This window comes from Aspergillus aculeatus (assembly GCF_001890905.1).
Source record: "Aspergillus aculeatus ATCC 16872 unplaced genomic scaffold ASPACscaffold_1, whole genome shotgun sequence".
NCBI classification, from domain to species: domain Eukaryota; kingdom Fungi; phylum Ascomycota; class Eurotiomycetes; order Eurotiales; family Aspergillaceae; genus Aspergillus; species Aspergillus aculeatus.
Genome location: NW_017962976.1, coordinates 731829 through 746876, shown reverse-complemented (window position 1 = coordinate 746876; position 15048 = coordinate 731829). Strand labels below are relative to the sequence as shown.

The 15048-nt window shown below is 52.1% G+C and overlaps 5 protein-coding genes and 1 non-coding gene across 6 annotated transcripts; all 6 read right to left on the bottom strand.

Annotated features, from left to right (window-relative positions):
* Positions 1 to 35: 35 nt before the first annotated feature.
* ASPACDRAFT_74142 (CybS family protein) lies at positions 36 to 1213 on the bottom strand. The gene is made up of 5 exons (XM_020204129.1): positions 1009 to 1213; positions 823 to 840; positions 566 to 632; positions 383 to 502; positions 36 to 318 (listed from the first exon to the last, which is right to left on the bottom strand). The coding sequence occupies exons 1-5, from the start codon at positions 1157 to 1159 to the stop codon at positions 153 to 155; spliced, it is 522 nt and encodes a 173-aa protein (XP_020060844.1). The 5' UTR covers positions 1160 to 1213; the 3' UTR covers positions 36 to 152.
* Positions 1214 to 1790: 577 nt separating this feature from the next.
* On the bottom strand, positions 1791 to 1863 carry ASPACDRAFT_t4. The gene has a single exon. It is a non-coding gene; the product is annotated as a tRNA-Thr (tRNA).
* Positions 1864 to 2017: 154 nt separating this feature from the next.
* adB (adenylosuccinate synthase ADE12) lies at positions 2018 to 3953 on the bottom strand. Its single transcript, XM_020195357.1, has 4 exons — positions 3725 to 3953; positions 3562 to 3630; positions 2996 to 3447; positions 2018 to 2928 (listed from the first exon to the last, which is right to left on the bottom strand). Exons 1-4 carry the CDS (start codon positions 3765 to 3767, stop codon positions 2218 to 2220), a joined length of 1275 nt encoding a protein of 424 aa, XP_020060843.1. The 5' UTR covers positions 3768 to 3953; the 3' UTR covers positions 2018 to 2217.
* Positions 3954 to 4752: 799 nt separating this feature from the next.
* ASPACDRAFT_20187 (DnaJ domain protein) lies at positions 4753 to 7514 on the bottom strand (the record flags this gene model as incomplete). The annotated part of the gene is made up of 4 exons (XM_020198928.1): positions 4753 to 6001; positions 6060 to 6141; positions 6245 to 7360; positions 7418 to 7514. 4 exons carry the CDS (start codon positions 7512 to 7514, stop codon positions 4753 to 4755), a joined length of 2544 nt encoding a protein of 847 aa, XP_020060842.1.
* Positions 7515 to 8713: 1199 nt separating this feature from the next.
* On the bottom strand, positions 8714 to 10759 carry ASPACDRAFT_109158 (putative JmjC domain protein). Its single transcript, XM_020195356.1, has 2 exons — positions 9009 to 10759; positions 8714 to 8933 (listed from the first exon to the last, which is right to left on the bottom strand). Exon 1 carries the CDS (start codon positions 10673 to 10675, stop codon positions 9026 to 9028), a length of 1650 nt encoding a protein of 549 aa, XP_020060841.1. The 5' UTR covers positions 10676 to 10759; the 3' UTR covers positions 8714 to 8933; positions 9009 to 9025.
* A 263-nt stretch (positions 10760 to 11022) lies between these two features.
* On the bottom strand, positions 11023 to 12978 carry ASPACDRAFT_109157 (GTP-binding protein Obg). Its single transcript, XM_020195355.1, has one exon. It carries the CDS (start codon positions 12846 to 12848, stop codon positions 11145 to 11147), a length of 1704 nt encoding a protein of 567 aa, XP_020060840.1. The 5' UTR covers positions 12849 to 12978; the 3' UTR covers positions 11023 to 11144.
* Positions 12979 to 15048: the final 2070 nt, after the last annotated feature.

Genomic DNA, 15048 nt, shown 5'->3' with positions numbered 1-15048 from the left:
CCAGATCAATCACATACACAAGACACTCATTTTATGCTCCAGGGTAGTAACGATTCCAGTACTGGCATCTACCAGAGGAAAAAGAAGACAGCATATACATAGGCAAAACGCCTTCAACAAAACAAACATCAAACAAGAACACCACCCGAAATTTATGCCTTCCACACCCTGCGGATAGCCTCCGTCACACCAACATCGTTCGTCTCAAACTCGTACAGACCGACGGCTGTGCCGAGCGTGAAGGCACGCAGCAACCACTTCATGAATGCGGCAGTCTTGGGCACACGGCGGACAGGGAAGTAATCAGTGATAGAGGCGCTAAAGAGCGAGGGTTAGCTTCCTGGCTGGTTAGGGCAAAGACGACAATATAACAGGAACGTACTCGAAACCGATGTGAGAGTGAACGACAATAGCGGAGCAGATGACAGCATCCATGACGGGGCTCACAGAGCCGGCGGCGAAGGGAGCAATGCAGAGAGGGACGAGGGAAGCGGAGACGAGTCTATACATAAATAATCAGCGCTATGTTCCGTTTTTGTGATCCCGGATATCCGAATCGACGCACCTCTCAAAGGTCCAGTGGTAGCTACCGTGGACGGGGTGGGAGTGAGGAATGGGAGCAGGGTCGTTCACTAGAAGTCGAGAAAGAGCCAACGTTAGAAAAGTCATGTCCTTCGAACCGTCCGTAGTCGTCATCGATGCGCTGCGGCAAATCGAAGTTTCTCTTCCATGGACCAGAAGCTCTTCAACGGCCAACAAGGCCATCTTCTCATCGCACACCGACTTCAGGCTTGGGAAAGGTTGATTGAGAAGATAACATACTGGTTCCCTGGATGGACTCTGTTTCATAGATATGTTAGCATCACCATATATTTCATGAATTCCACTCAATCGCCCCCTCCCCATGTCTATCCCCCACAAAAGCTCATCCACACCCCCGCACAATCTCTTTGGTCCGCCAACAATCACATTCAAAACTTTTTCTCGGATAAATCTCGGGCGACTCACGAGGCAGAGGAGGCAGAATCTGCTTGTTGGCAGAGGCGTGGAAGGCCACGACCTGCGACACGCCGGCGGCATTCTTAGAGGCCCAAGGGGCGCGGAAGGCCGACAAGCAGGACTGCCGGAGGAGGGGCGACTGGCGCGCGATTGAAGCCATTGTGATGATCTAGGAGGGGAGAGTCGGGTTGCAACGCAGGAGAAGGGTGAGAATCGGTGATCGCGGTTCGACAGCGCTACAGCGAGACAAGAAGTTGAAGTTGAGACACGAGGCTCAGGATGGAACCTCGGGAGTCCGATCGGGAAACGGTCATCACATTGTCGGGTCCGTGATTGGTGCGTCGCTCTCCGCCCAGCCGAAAATGGCCGACACCCGGCAATACCATCTACAGCTGGAAGATGTGCAATGATGCATGTAAGATGGGGTAAATCAGCTTATCCTGCTTTGTAACCATGTAGGCTGCTCTGACGCCTGGTACAGAATGCCCCAGCCGAGTCAGTAGAGATGCCTGGGAGTGGATACTGGGAAGGCTGTGGGAAAGAGACTGCATATATTTCTGCCTCAGGCGCAAAGGAATTCTCGTTTCCCGAAACAGCCGACGATGGGAGTTTACCTGAACTCTTGGGACACAGGTTGATTGATCATGTGCGAATCGACTGTACTCTTGTCTCGCTAATTATGAAGCAAAAAAAGAAAAACAGAACAACAATCCAGCTCCGCAAACGTAGACGCTGATAATTGACGTTGTCTTGAGGGGTAGGAAACGAAAAATAGCAAAAAGACAATGCGATGCACCCGATGGGGATTGAACCCATGACCTTCGCATTACAAGTGCGACGCTACTACCACTGAGCCACGAGTGCAAGGGTGTTTACTTTGTTTCTAAGCCTTAGTATTCATGAAGACTGTACTCTTTACTCCCCGCATTAGGTCCATCCATCGGCAACCGACAAAGCTCCAGCACGTAACTACGTCGTTATTTGGCCTTGCTTTACTACTAATGATCAAATCTGAAAATGCCTATGAGGTGGAAATTTTGTACTCTAAATTTATCTGCGACCCAGCCGTCTACCGGTTTACCTTAGTAGACAATAGTACAAATCATCCAGAATAGAAACATACATGGTAAAAGAAATAAAGGTACTGGGTGCTTGAGGATATTATACGAGAAGATGAGAATAAAACAACCAACCGGTTCAACGACCAGAACGCAGAATCTACTCGCGGGCGATCATGTCGTCACGAGCAGGGCCGGTACCGATCCACTTGACCGGGACCCCACCAAGACCGCGCTCGATGTACTCGATGTAGGCACGGGCGTTGGGAGGCAGATCCTCATACTTCTTGATGCCCATGGTCTTGGTCTTCCAGCCAGGAAGAGTAACGTACTCGACCTTGACCTTCTCCAAGATCTCGGGGTCGGCAGGCATGGTGTTCTCCGTGCGGGTACCGTCAGGAAGGATATAAGCAACACCGACCTTGATCTCGTCAAAGTCATCCAGAACATCCAACTTGGTCAAGTTAAGAGCAGTGTAGTGGTTGATGGCCTGCGAGTAGCGGCAAAGGACCATGTCAAACCAACCACAGCGACGGCGGCGACCGGTGGTGACACCAAACTCCTTACCAACACCCTGCAGCTTGTCACCAAATTCATTCAACTGCTCGCTGGGGAAGGGACCCGAGCCGACACGGGTGGTATAAGCCTTGACAACACCAATGATGGAGGTAATGCTAGTGGGGTTCAAGGACAGAGCCTGGACAGCACCACCCAAGCCGGTCGAAGAGGAGGTCACGAAGGGATAGGTTCCGTGATCCAGATCAAGCATCAGAGCGTTGGCACCCTCAACCAAAGTGTTGGAGGCCTCCTTGTATTTCTGCAGGAAGGCCAATTGGTCGACAATGTAGGGACCCAGGCGCTGGCGGTACTCCTGTCAACGGGCCGTCAGCATCATCGTCCGCACGAAGCTTCAACATCCAACGATAACAAAAGCCTACCTTGAAACGTGCAAGCTCCTCCTCAACGTCGTAATCCAATTCGCCGAAACGGGCAGTATATCCCGCATGCAGTGAACGCAGCTTGCGCTCGAAAAGAGGCTCGTCCAAGATCTCGCCGACACGGACACCGCGACGAGCAGCCTTGTCACTATAGCAAGGACCGATACCCTTACCAGTAGTGCCGACCTTGCGACCACCGAGCTTAGCCTCTTCCAGGCCATCCACAACAGAGTGCAGATCGAAGCAAACGTGAGCGCGGTCCGAGATGAAGATACGCTTTCCAGCGGTGGTCAGACCCTTAGTCTCAATAGCCGTCAGCTCCTTGAAGAAGCTGGGGACGTGCACCACAGTTCCTGCACCAATGAGGTTGACACAAGAGGGGGAGACCAGTCCGGAAGGAAGAATGTGGAAGTCATAAGTCGTAGAGCCATGAACGATAGTGTGGCCCGCGTCTAAGTGCGTCCAATGTTAGATCGTATTCCCATCGATCGCCGGTGAGCGCGTTTGCAAGGTGACAGAAAAAAACCAGTGAGAACCGCGACAAACAATGAGAATAAAAAACTTACTGTGGCCGCCAGCGGCACGGCAGCAAAGCGTAGCTTCCTGCGCGAGCATATCCGTAATCTTTCCCTTTCCTGTTTTCAATCGATCTGATGTCAGCGTGCATTCATTGCTGGCAGGGTGGATACCGCAGGAGATGCAGAAACTGGCAGCGGTGTTTTCTCTCACCTTCATCACCCCACTGGCTACCAAGAACAATTGTGACACCCATTGCGAATGTGTTGATTTTGTGATATCTGAAGATCTAAAAGCGATTGAATACTTCGATCGCTAGAACTCCTTGAATCTGCGACAAGGGACTGAGATGGAGGGAGGAACGTCTGGAGGCGGGGCACGATAGTGGGTATGCGGATGAGTCAACGGATGAATCCGGCGTCAGTTGGCCTGGCAGAAAAAAGTGATTCTGAAGAGGGATTGATTGTGGTAAGAAGTTAAAGAACACCAGAGGATTTCCAACGTATGCCAGAGGTGACTGGAGCAGCGGCGAAGAGTTCGCGACCGTCGAAGACCAAAAAGCCGAAAAAAAGAAACGGAGGGGAAGGTCTGCGGAGGGGAAGATGATATATAGCCCGGCACTCTCACTAACCTGCTGGGCGGGTCTGCCGGTGACTCCTCGATCGGTGCGTGTCCATTACCGCGGGCACCTGGTACCATACCGTACCCCAGCAACCTGTGCCGCCCGCACTCTTTCCCAGCATCATGCCCCCGTTTGCCGGTAATTTCACGTTACCGTCTCGAGCCCCCGCGGCGGGAGACCCCGCCGTATGCGGTATTTGCTGCTCGGGAGCCCAGTGCTCTCATCCTTTCCCTCTGGCTAGTCGGGGACTTCCGACCGGTATCGGGATAGAGTTAGGGCTTGGGGCTCGGGGCTGGCAAGTAGGGCCTCTGCAGATCACGAATCGTGAATGGGTGATCACCAGCAGCCCAGGAGACGAAAACAATCCAAAAACAATCTCAGAATAACATGAAACGGATCACCAAGAGCTAGGGTCAGAGTCGAAGGTTGCAATCCAAATACGCTTCCCAGGATATATCCATGGCCTTGGTAGAATATGATACACGGAATATCATCAAGTAGCTAACAATCAACATAACGCCAACGCCCTAAACCAATGCATGCATGCGTGCGACGGTCGCTGAGAGTGATGCTGAAATGTGGCCCAATACCTTATAAGTCATACGCTGCCTGTTGATCTCTATAGCATCCTCCCCCCCGAAATGACCCAATCGCGCAAGTCTCCGAGCTTGGAGATGCAGTCGTAGTGCAATTCCCGCGCTACCTCCCAGTGTTTCCAGACCCTAAGATCCTGATCCAATGCGAGCTTATACGCATTGTAACCTCCCTTTGCGCTGCCTGCCACCATGGTGTCACTGTTTGCTCCGTCTAGTCCGTCCTCTGGGTCTAGCTTGACCTTGGCCGCATCCCCAACAGCACCGATCCAATTTGGAGCCATGCCCGTCTCGGTGGCCTCCTGGCGTGCATTAAAATGCTGTAACATGCGACGATTAAAGGCGTTCCATTCAGACGAGTATACCGCCATCTCTGCGGTGTAACGCTCCCACGCTGCGCGAGATAAGCCCATCTGTGCGGAGCCCGCACTGAGAGGGGTCAGTTCAGGCACAGTCGGCCGTTTCGGCGGTCGAGGCAGGTCCAAGTCGCGAGGACGGGCGTTGCGCACCGTCGTCTTGGGGAAATTGGCACGGGATTCGAACGGCAAAGTAACATGGATGTCCTGAAGGTCTTCGATGCCACCGTTTGTGGTTTGTGCGAGAGGAACCGTCTTGCTCAAGTCCTCTAGGTTAAAGTTCTTGGCGTTCTCGTCCTTCTGCTCTTCATTTGAAACTGGCTTGGCAACTGGTACTGCCTTGTTGGTTTTCTTCGTATCATCCGATCTTTCCGTGGTCGTGGGTGGTGGCGTGTCATCAAGATCCATTGCTTCTACGCCCGCGTCCCCTGCTTTGGCTGTTTCCGGGGTAGTATTCCCGTTCAGAGTTGTTGCTATCTCGTCAGCTTCTGCCGTAACAGTAGTTGGCTTAGGAGTAGGCCGCGTCTTGGTCGCCGTCCTTTGCTTGCGGGGACTTCTCTGTCGCTGGGCAGGGGCCATCTGTGTCTGCTGAGCCCCTCCATTCTTCGGCTCGAATGACATGTTCTTGAACATCTCCGTCCATTGATCGGCAGGGAACCCAAACTGGGCGAAGGAAGTCGGCTGAGGTTTTGTTTCGGGAATAGGACCCTCATGATCGGGCGCATCAGCAGAGTGTCCTTTCCTTTCGGTGTCATCTCGAGTCGCTGATCGTCCTCGTCCATCCATATTTTGAGCAGCACCATCAAAGAAAGCAGCTCCATTCCAGTTCTCGGCAGAGAATGTGTTTCGCAGCTGCTCATGACTACTACTCTTGAAGCTTCTGTTTGGCGGGACGCCATTCTGCTCGGATTCTTGTTGTCTATGCGCCGGGAGTGGTCAATTCAAGGATCCAAGGGTCACTCAAGTGTGACACATACGAGTTCAGTGGGCTGTGAAAGCCAAAGATATTAGGCGTATCGAAGGGATTGTTTGCTGATGTGGTATCGTTCGCAGTCGACCCTGCTCACGTGTCTCGTTAGCACCCACGAATGCCATAAAAGACATCTCTCTACTAATTAACAGATTCACTCCCGCACAGTTCTAGGGAAGAGGCGAGACTCACCGGACCTGGTCTCCGGGGTCTGCTCTGTATGAAAAGCAGTGAACTTCTTGTGAGGGTGGAGCCGGCTTTTGGGGACCGCCTTAGGCTTCCGTGCCAGAAACTCTTCCTCGTCGTCCTCGTCAAGATCACTAGAACTGCTCGTGAACGAATAGTTTGTGTTCTTATCTGCCTTGAATTTCGGGCTAGCGCTACGATAACGTCCACCTTCGGGGGGAGACGGGCTGGGTGGGTTGGTCCGGGAGCGAGGTTTGGGACTTTCAGTAGAATCCCGCGTGCTCGCAGAGCGCCCAAGGTTGGCGCTGTCGAAGAATGTCCTCTCTCCTCCAGTGCTAGCATACCTGCTTCTCATTCGTTCGAATTCAGGCGTATCTGTCCGGTTAGTGGCAGTCTTCTTCGCCGTCGGTGACGGCGCAGCTCCAAAGTACGTATTCGAGGTCTGTGAGCGCTCGTTTCGACTTGTGTATGAGGAAGTGTGTGTGGCCATAGGCTCATCGCCGCCCGCGGCGTGCGGAGCGAACCCCTGCTTCTTCTTTTTGGTTTGGGCCCGTGAAGCCTCTGGGCTCTCCGAGTTATTGGATGTCCTGAAGTACTCGAAAGCGGACTTGGGCCTTGCCGACTGCGCATTTGCCTTTGTGGGTCTAGGCGTGGCTCCGTTGTATCCCGCGCGTCCGGTACGGGGGTCAAATGATGACCATCCGCCTGGCATGCCGTTTCCCTTCATATCCTGGAAGCCTCGATATGCGTCCGCCCTTGTCTGTCCCTCATCATGCGCCTTCTCCCATGGCTGTTTCGGCGCCGCACGTGCATAGCTGGCATACCGTTGGGCGCCACTCGAGGGCCCCGCATGGAAGGACTGTGGACGTGTCGTAGAATGTGGCTTCGTAGGTGCTGGCTTCGAAGAATATGTGGCGGCTTGAGGAGTGGAACTCGTCTTTCGAGGCGTACTACTCTTAGCGGGGCCATAGAATTTGCCGTACCCCGCGCGCAGTCGGTCCGTGTCATACCGCAATCGTTGTTGAGGGTCGATGAGGATCTCATGAGCCGCTTGGATGGCCTGGAACTTGGCGATGAAATCCACCTCGCGGCCAGGATTCCTATCGGGATGGTACTTCAAAGCTGTCAAAGATTAATACAGCACTCCTAGCCAGGTTGACAACAAGACCTTGTTCTCACCTAATTTTCGAAATTGCCTCTTGATATCCTCCGTCTCTGCACTGGGAGTGAGACCCAAGTCGGCGTAGTAGTCTCTCCGCACGTCTGCCTTAACCATCTTGAGAGGACGGCCGAGCCTGCGATTGTTTGCTTCTCGCCGAAGGACTGTGTGCCACTAGAATCACGCCAAGGTTTGACCGTGCCGTACACATGACCTCTCGCGGCAAGCAAAGGGCTAGATTTCGAATGGCCCTCCGAGTAAACGAGCGGCAAAGGACCGACTAGATATATAGAGGAGGAGAGGGGAGAGTGAGGAGGTTTGGCGAAAGTTTGCAAACGAGGGATCGAAGTCGAGTTCTATCGGCTCGGAGGTTGCTGAGGGGGAAATGGACAAAAACAAAGCAATCAAACCGTCGCTGATTAGCCTTAAAGGCCCTAGTTAGTTGGTGCCATGCAGGATTAGCCCAACCCTTGGAATTTATTTCAATATATGTAGCAGTACAAGAAGCAACTACCTACCTCCTGCGTCTCTAGTCCAAGGCTGGGGGGGGCAACCTCCTTGATGGGCGATTCAATGAACTCAACAAGAACTTTTTTTCCCTATCGGACAGCGCGCCGCGATAAAGCGTTCCGAGCGAACATGATCTCCCGGAGCAACAATACGATCATCCACTTCTGGCTCCACAACGACCGAATATTCGAGGTGGCTATTTTGATTAGCAAGGAAAGAACGAATGCAATGACAGAGCTAGACACAGCTATCGTCAATATAGCACAGTTGAACACTGAAGTATCTCAAAGAATAAAAAGAACGAAGGAAGAGAAGGAAGAAAGAAAGAAACCTCAAGCAAGGCAGGCGAGGAAGAAGACACGAGACGAGACAGTATTGGAGGGATTGGAGGGAAAGCAGTTCGACCTCAGCTCGTTTCAATTCCAGAGTCATACGTTGGACTTGTTGTTAAGTGAGGTATATCAGTAAAATCGATGTAGTGCATGCAACCGGAAGAGAGACAGAGACTGGATAAAAAAAGGGAGTCAAACGCTTGGACCAAAGGGACTCCGGGGTAGTAGTAGTAGTAGTAGTAGTACCTTGGGAACTCGTGGGGGCGCCCTGGGCAAAGTCAATCAATCATACACGCCTTAACTAACGTTCCCGTAGTTAGTTGAGACTTATTAAGGTTGGCTTACTTCTAGTACTCCATTTACCACCGCCAACTCATTGAAACCGGCTTCATTATTTGCTGCCCAATTTGGTATCCTGACTCGGCCTCACCTTTGCTCCACACTGACACCGAACTTTGTCGACTACCCCACTATCTATCTATCTACCTACCTACCTATCTATCTATCTATCCATCTCACTAGTATCTCTTTGTATGTCGACCAATTTTGACTCTTTTGGGTCGCACTGCGCCTTATATCCTATATCCTCCCACTCTCAGTGGAAACCATCATCCGCTGTTGCTCCTGGATGAGACTTATGACGGTCGACTTCGGCAAACACCAGAGGAATATTCCGGAAGCTATCAGGTCTAGGGTATCTCCACCTGCTACATCGTGATTCTCTAGTGGGCTTGGTCTAATTTGTATTTTCCTTTTGCTACCGATCTAGGCATAGGGGGCAATCAACTATTCCCACCAAAAACTAACGCTGATACCTCCGTGTAAGCTACGAACATAATGCCACCAGCCCAGAGGTATATACAGGCACTCGCCCTCCTTGATGATCGTCTCAACGTACTCTGCCTGCAGGAATCCCGGCCATAGGTCCTCCCACTGTTCAGCCTCGGCCGGGGACATCTCAATGGCCGCCAGATCCACCTGCGAGGTATTCGACATGTCAATCACTTGAGACTGCCCATCTTCCCTCGCGGTCGTCTCTGGTAACGAAGGGTCTTCTGCGTTGATGGACGCAACTAATTCCCTTCGAAGTTGGATGTCTGCTTGCCTATCGCCTTCATTGGAGATCTCGTCCGATGATCGGTTCACAACCTCCTTTCCCTTGGGATAGATCTGCGAGGCGGGCGTATGAGGCGAGTAGAGTCGAACGTACTTTGCGCCCACTACTTGAACAAAGATGTTATGATATGGATCATGGTGCAAGGGTGAAATGGTCCACGACGGACCGATCCAGGTATTAATGTAGGGACCATCTGAATCATCGTTCACAGAGTTGTCGCTTGCGGACTCGGTCTCCAAAGCGCTGGCATCCACCTGCTCCGAAGCATACAGTTCTGTGTTCGTGATATTTGCTCTCTGCTCAGCCTTTCTCTTCCTGGATTCCTCCGCTTCCAGCCGCTTCTTGAGATACACGGGTGTACCCGGCTCCGGCCCTGGGGGATTGACGTAGCAGTAATCAGGGATACAGATATCGTTTCGCAGAGCTGGAATTTGAGCCAGCAGGTCATGCTGTGCGAGATAACCGGTGGGGCCATCCTGATTCCGGTCCCGATCCAGGTAATCGTCGACGAACTCGCTAAAGGGAATAATCTGCTGGCCCCAGTCGTCATCCGTGTAGGCTCTACCGATCTCCACGGGCACAAGCCTTCGACCATCGAACGTGCGATCAGTCCAGTAAGCACGGGAAGACCACGGCCGGGTCGTTAGGGCAGGCCAGTGTTCCACTGCATCAGTGATTACCAGGGGAGTTCGAGATTTGTAGATATGCACTCTGAACTGCTCAAACGACAGGGCCGAGACGCGGGAAATGGGATATTTTATTTGAGGTGCTGGTGCTGCATCCGGGGAAAAAAGAGGATTGCGCTCTGGTGGTTTAGGTGCTGCATGCTGCAGTGCGGATCTAGTGGATGCTTGGAGAGCATTGATCAGGGTCTCGATAAGATTCTCGCGCATTGGGGCGCCCGTCATGATCAATGCTCGGTCGAGTAAGTGTATAGTGGGCGTAAGCCACGGAGCTTTGGAATCAATGCGAATGTCCTCATCACCTGCATGGTTCCTAAGTCTATAAAGTAGGCGGTAATAATAAGACTCGTCCAAATGAGCCGCGGCAGGAGTTACGAGATTGGTGCAGACATTGAGGCAGGCCTTTAGGATGCTGGCATCCGTGTATAGCCGTCGCCAGCACACGTCAACATCTTTGAAGGGAAAGACGCGTAGGTGGGAGTCTGCTTCCTTGATTGCACCTTCGGGATCCTGTAGCAATAGTTTGGAGAGGTCCTTTGAACGACCTGCGCGGCATCTCACAATGGGATCGTCCTCGTCAACTCTCCGAACGGACGTGATTGCGTGGAGGATGACTTTTGGAAGTGAGGCACTCATGACATCCGAGATATCCCTTTTTGATAGATATGGTGCGATCAAGGCGAAGGGTAAGAGATGTTACTGGCCAAAGGTGGAGGAGGTTTTTTGGTTTTGTATTCAAGGTTTCTTTTGGCGGTGGCCCAGCGCTGCCGCGTTCTTGAACCCGTTTCCCGCGACTTCCTTTTTTTCTCCTTGACGGGTCGCCCGACGTCATGCGGGGACACTCAACACAACATTTCTGTGCGGAAGACGGCGGTCTTCGACCTCGAAGTAGATTGCACTGGAAGCAAGATGTATGACGAATGTTCGGGAGAAAAGCACAATGGATAGCAGAAATGGTGTAGTTGCAAGCAAGGAAAACAATTGGCATAGCATGAGGTTTTCATTTACTTATTCTATATTTACATACATGCGTCCGGCCAGGTAGCGGTGCTGTGCTCTACATAATCTGCACATACGTTCATATGAGCCTCTGTCAGTCACACAATCAACCCAGCAGTTCCATCACTAGTCGGGGAATGCGGGCAACTCCTTCACCCTTGATGGCGCTCACGGGAACAGCGCAGACTCTTTCTTTCCACCCTTCTTGCAGTCCACCCGGGTGATCAGCTTCGCCCTTTTCCACGGCGGCAAGATAGTTCCGCAGCGCCTGAAACTGCTCCCGAGTCTCTGGGAGGTCGGCCTTTGTGGCCACGACAAACCAAGGCTTGGTATGGATCGGTGGCATCTTAAGCTCCGGGAGGGGATTGAGGTCTTGCTTGGGACTGGTGGAACTAGTGTCGGGGACCACGAAAGTAGGTTCTGGCGCTTCTTCCGACGAGAAGAAATCCGGTAGCTCATCTACTGGTGCAGGCCATGCAAGTTCCTCAAGTTTCAAAGCATGTTCTGCTTCACGCATCCGTTGATATTCACCAAGCTCAAGCCATAGATTCTTGAGACCTTGAATGGGATCGCCGGCACTAAGGTCGACGACGAATGCAAGGATACCAGCTCGTTCGATATGTCGCAGGAAACCCAATCCTAAGCCGCGATCAAGGTGAGCACCCTCGACCAGACCCGGTATATCGGCAATCGTAAAATTCGTCCGCGGCTTCCTGCCTTCTAATTCGACCAGAGGTCTTCCCTTGTGATTGTCTATGACAACCGTACCGATATTTGGTTCAAGCGTCGTAAACTCCCAATTCCCGACTCGCGTGCGACTGTTGGTCAATGAGCGTAACAAAGTGCTCTTTCCAGCATTAGGCTTCCCCACCAGTCCAACATCCGCAAGAAGCTTGAGTTCGAATTCAAGCTCCAGACGCTTGCCACCTTCCCCTCTGGACGCGAACTTCGGTCGGCTCATTGCGCGGTGCGCGAAGTGCGGGTTGCCCATCCCACCCACACCACCCGCCGAAAGCAGCATCGGTTTATCCATATGGTGTGAGAGATCAAGACTGATGGGCTGTTTGGGCTCCAAGGAGGCGATGTGCTGCCGCCGCGGCGGACTTTTCGGAAATACCGTTGTCAAATAATCGGACGGATTGGCTCCGGGGTACAAGACCCAGCGATCGCGGCGAATCGATGATATGCCGAACTCCTGCCCTTCCATCTCCTCCATTTCTTCAGAGCCCTTCATGCGTTCGTGTCGCTGACGTAGTTCCTCCTCCGCGACCGGGTCGTACCGATCGACTTCGCGTACGACGGTACCGACAGGAACCTGGAGGAGTACATCTTCGCCGCGCTTGCCGCCCTTGCTCTTTCCCTGTCCGTTTTTGCCTCGTCCCGCCTTGATGACACCTCTCCTAGCGAGCTTGTGTAAGCTGGTCAAGCCTTCAACGGCCTGGATGTAGATGCTTCCACCGCTGCCGCCGTCACCACCGTTCGGTGGGCCTTCCTCGACATACTTCTCGCGAAGAAACGAGACGCACCCATCTCCGCCTGAGCCTGACCATATCGTCGAGCGACACTTGTCTTGGAATATAAACCGAGAGTAATCGTCCGGTAGAGGATTGAGATGGGAGGTTTCGAAAGGTTGTTGCTCGGGCACGATGGCTTGGCTTACGGGTCGCTGTGAATCAGAGTTGGTGCTATTGTGACGTTGGCAATGCCTCAGCACGCGAGTCAATGCGATGGGGGGTTGATGTAGTCGGGCCGACCGCTGAGCGCCTGAAAGTGGAAATGAGCGTAGGATGCATGTTCGTTGAGCGGCCATGATGAGCGTTCGAAAGTACTAGCGGATGTTGTTCATTGTCAGACAAACACTTCTCACTTGTGGCTGAAGAGATTGTACGATCAGTTGCAATTCGTATTCTCCTTTGCTTGGGAGAGCTTTGAATCCAGTTGCAGATTTGTGATGCGTGCTTGGAGATAGGCAATGGTCGATGCGTATGACTTCAAGTGTCGTAGGCAAGGAAAACTGACGATCATGTGACGTTATCGGCACATGATGATAAGATATCTCCGTACTTCGCCGCTTCCAGTGGTTTGCGCGGGTGTGCTCCTCGTTTGTAGAGCAGCTAGGCTAGACAACTCACCAGTACGATTGAATTGTCATCCTCAGATGTTGACTCAAACTTATATCTGAGCTTATATACGAAATATAAGTGCATCTTACAGCACACAGGCCTTTGGGTACCTGCTAGCTTGTGCACGATGCTCACGCTGCAATAATAGATATATATCGGAGTGGACGAGTACCTGGGATATGCACGACACAGAGAATGCCCACAAATCTTTTAACTTGCCAACGAGCAGTGAGAAAGTCCATAGCATCACCCGAGTATACCCAAGCAAGTCTCCTTAGGCAACCACTCAAATAAGATGAGATTGTTGCAGAACGCCGATCCAGATTTCCACAAACCGTGACTTTGAAAAAAGGTAAGCAATCCTGTGGACATACGGGGTACTGCTGCAAAAGGTGAATACATGTAGGCTCAAATGGCAAAGCCTCTCATCTGCAATTGCCGGACTGTCATCTCAAAATGCGCTCGCATCTCTCCTCGCTTCTTTCTCTACGCTCAAATTTCGACACCAGGCTTAAGGCAGGGGGGCGGGCTTAGAAAACTCGTTGGGTCACTAGGCTGGGAGAAGTTGCCTTCGCGGGCAGCATCGAGGTGGACTATGCAGGACAGCATGTCTTGTCTGCACACCGTCTCGAGAAGGCATTGGTGCAGCCACATGCTGAAGGACCCGGAGTCAAGTCGTGGTCGTAAAAGTAGCCATGATAGCCAGCCAGCAACCCCTCCCTTCTCCAAGCATCGGTCAACCGGTAATAGTATGCATGGCTCCAACTTAGTGTTCAGGAAAGAAAGGAGAAAGTCGATTATTGCAGCGACGACATCAATAAAGGGCAAGTGAGTCTTCCCGCAGACCTCATAGAGCATTCCAAATCCATCAGTTGGGACCCGAGAACAGTACCTGAGTGAGAGAGCTACCGAAGTTGTGGAACACGCAAGTCTAAAAACCTGTGGCGCAGAGACACACAAGTTAGTGACGGGTTATGATCCCGGCAATTGGAATTGGGTCTGCAAGTAGAGGCATAGGGGGGAACATACGAAATGCATGACAGCAAGCCCTACGATATTGCTGTTAACGAGCAACAAAGGAAGTGTCTCACTTCTTGCTTCATTGCCATCTTGACGAATGACCGTGACCAGTAAACCGACAGCACTGGGACTGACAAGCAAGTCCGAGACGCTCATGCTGAGTGACACAATCTCTACTCACCAAGGATGCAAGAATGCGCGGCGCTCTGGCTAATCCTTTTCGAAGGATTGATTTCGAACGATAAAGCCCTGTGACAGACTCGCTCCCCAGCACCATAGCACCCAAGCCACATGTATGCTGCACAAATAGTCAGGATCTATGAGAATCTTAGATTTGTTGGTGAGTTCAAGTGAAGGCAGCTCCTCGTCTTTTTCCTGGAATCTGGACCGTTCCCCAGAGTGGCAAAGAAGCGACAATAACATTGTGGAGCCCGACAAGTGGGTCGCAGCTTTGGACGTGTCATATTTGTTTTGGGCCAATAGGAAACGTAGATCTGCGGGACAAAGAGACAAAACTGCAGCAGATAAGAAAGAAACCTCTATGCGGGCAGCAAAGACAGTCAGTCATGTGGGGTGGGGAGGAAGTGTGTGATAGGGAGGGAGGGAAGACCAGAAGGATTCATAGAGTAATTTGGATGTTTAGACAGGGATGGAAGTGGGAAGGGAGGGAATGAATCCGCGGGTCTCCCGCCACAAGTTGTCCAGGACCATCCGCCTCTTCATGGACCTATCATGAAAACTCCTGAGCAATGAGGGTGTCAAATTGTCCAAGATGTCATGATGACCAGCCTTGAGCCAGCGTTTCGGCTTTTCAACCAGTTATTCATACATTACTTGCCCAGGGGCGGAAAGTTATCCGCCAATGCC

Bases quoted from the DNA above. Each gene is read 5' to 3' on its own strand.
- ASPACDRAFT_74142 (XM_020204129.1), bottom strand. From the start codon at position 1,159: ATGGCTTCAATCGCGCGCCAGTCGCCCCTCCTCCGGCAGTCCTGCTTG. The intron at 503-565 runs GTGCGTCGATTC...ATTTATGTATAG, and splicing joins TACCACTGGACCTTTGAGAG to ACTCGTCTCCGCTTCCCTCG. The intron at 319-382 runs GTACGTTCCTGT...CTCGCTCTTTAG, and splicing joins CACTCTCACATCGGTTTCGA to CGCCTCTATCACTGATTACT.
- ASPACDRAFT_109158 (XM_020195356.1), bottom strand. From the start codon at position 10,675: ATGAGTGCCTCACTTCCAAAAGTCATCCTCCACGCAATCACGTCCGTT.
- adB (XM_020195357.1), bottom strand. From the start codon at position 3,767: ATGGGTGTCACAATTGTTCTTGGTAGCCAGTGGGGTGATGAAG. The intron at 3,448-3,561 runs GTAAGTTTTTTA...GGACGCACTTAG, and splicing joins CCGTGCCGCTGGCGGCCACA to ACGCGGGCCACACTATCGTT. The intron at 2,929-2,995 runs GTAGGCTTTTGT...GCCCGTTGACAG, and splicing joins AGGAGCTTGCACGTTTCAAG to GAGTACCGCCAGCGCCTGGG.
- ASPACDRAFT_109157 (XM_020195355.1), bottom strand. From the start codon at position 12,848: ATGGCCGCTCAACGAACATGCATCCTACGCTCATTTCCACTTTCAGGC.